We start from the raw sequence: 1,440 nt of genomic DNA, 5'->3' as shown, positions 1-1,440 counted from the left end.
TAATATATATATATATATATATATATATGAATATATATATATATAAAATTATATATATATATATATATAAAATTTACATTGAATTATTTAAAGCATTAGAGATCTAGCTTCCCCTTATAGATTTTAACATTTTTTACTTATTGTGTATTAATGATTTATTAGTCTAGCAAATAAGCCATTCATGCTAACATGCAAAAATGTTTATATGTTAGAAAAGGTTGAGCTTTCGATCTATGTTCCCTTTATTTAATATGATGTATACTATCAACTATATAAATGCTGAATGATTTTTTTAATACTGTAAAGAAATTATAAGGCGTGCAATTGTATCTGTTTTTTAATAGTATATATAAGTTATGTCCTTTATTAATGAATCTTATTATTCCATAAACGTAGAAATACAAAAATATATTTTTATGTCCGTATCACTCGACTTTAGTATAAACTAAATCTATTGTTAATAGAGAATGTATATTATAAAAACACAATTACCATCCTTTCGTTTTTTTACTTTTCCTACTCTATAATCTTCTAATTGTTTATCAATTTCTGCTTGCAGCTCATTTATTTCCACATCTATATTTTCTAACTAAAAAAATCAGAAATATTATTAGAATATAAAGGAATATATTATATAAAACAGGCTTATCAGATAGTGGCTCGCGAACCTGCTGCGTCGCCAAGCGCTTCCCCTTCCAACTCTACCGGCTCATTTCAGGGATTGTCAGTCATCGTGATGTAGTAACTACTCTTCATAGTAAATTATTGGAAATTTCTACGTTGTGTGACAAAGAAGAAAAAAAATTAAAGTTCCAACAGTTTACTATAGAGAGTAGGATAGATATCGTGACAACTGACAGCCATTCCTGAAACTGGCCGTCGGATCGAGTTGGAAGAGAAAGCACTCGGCGGCGCGGCTGGCTCGCGAGCAACTACATACTGACATAAAATAATAATTTTAAACTTTCACAAGCAAAAAATATTACAAATTTAAAAAATGATATACTTTTTGTAAACGTTCTCTATCCTTTTTACGTGCTGCTTTAAATGCTGGAGGATCCTGTTCTTCTTCTAAATCCACTGTCATAAATTCGTCTAATGTTAAGGCACTGGATGGTGTATCACCAAATTCCATCAATCTATATATAAGAAAAATCCATCATTGAAGCATCTCGTCCTTGAGAGTTAGAGTAAAAATAAGATATTATATATAGATGTCTGAGAAAAGTGTTACTTCTCGTATGTTACCTTTTACGTAGAGTAGATTCGTGTACCTTAACAATTTTTATAATATCAGCAGTTGATCTGCTAAATTCATGCAATCGCGCAGCTATTAATAAAGCTATTGCAGAAAAAAATTAATATATTTAATGTATACATTATATATATATATATATATATATATATATATATATATATATACACACTATATATAATAAT

At 28.1% G+C, this 1,440-nt stretch overlaps 1 protein-coding gene across 1 annotated transcript in view; it reads right to left on the bottom strand.

The window, feature by feature from the left end:
* Positions 1 to 1,135, bottom strand: part of LOC105623811 (transcription factor IIIB 90 kDa subunit-like) — a 17,800-nt gene extending 16,665 nt beyond the window's left edge. Inside the window, exons 1-2 of the mRNA XM_012205188.1 lie at positions 1,007 to 1,135; positions 493 to 589 (exon numbers count right to left, since the gene is read on the bottom strand). Coding sequence (XP_012060578.1) covers positions 493 to 589; positions 1,007 to 1,135 — 226 coding nt within the window. The remainder of the gene's footprint in view (positions 1 to 492; positions 590 to 1,006) is intronic.
* Positions 1,136 to 1,440: the final 305 nt, after the last annotated feature.

The sequence above is a fragment of the Atta cephalotes genome, assembly GCF_000143395.1.
Source record: "Atta cephalotes unplaced genomic scaffold scaffold00064, whole genome shotgun sequence".
NCBI classification, from domain to species: Eukaryota; Metazoa; Arthropoda; class Insecta; order Hymenoptera; family Formicidae; genus Atta; species Atta cephalotes.
This window is presented reverse-complemented; position numbering and strand designations above follow the sequence as displayed.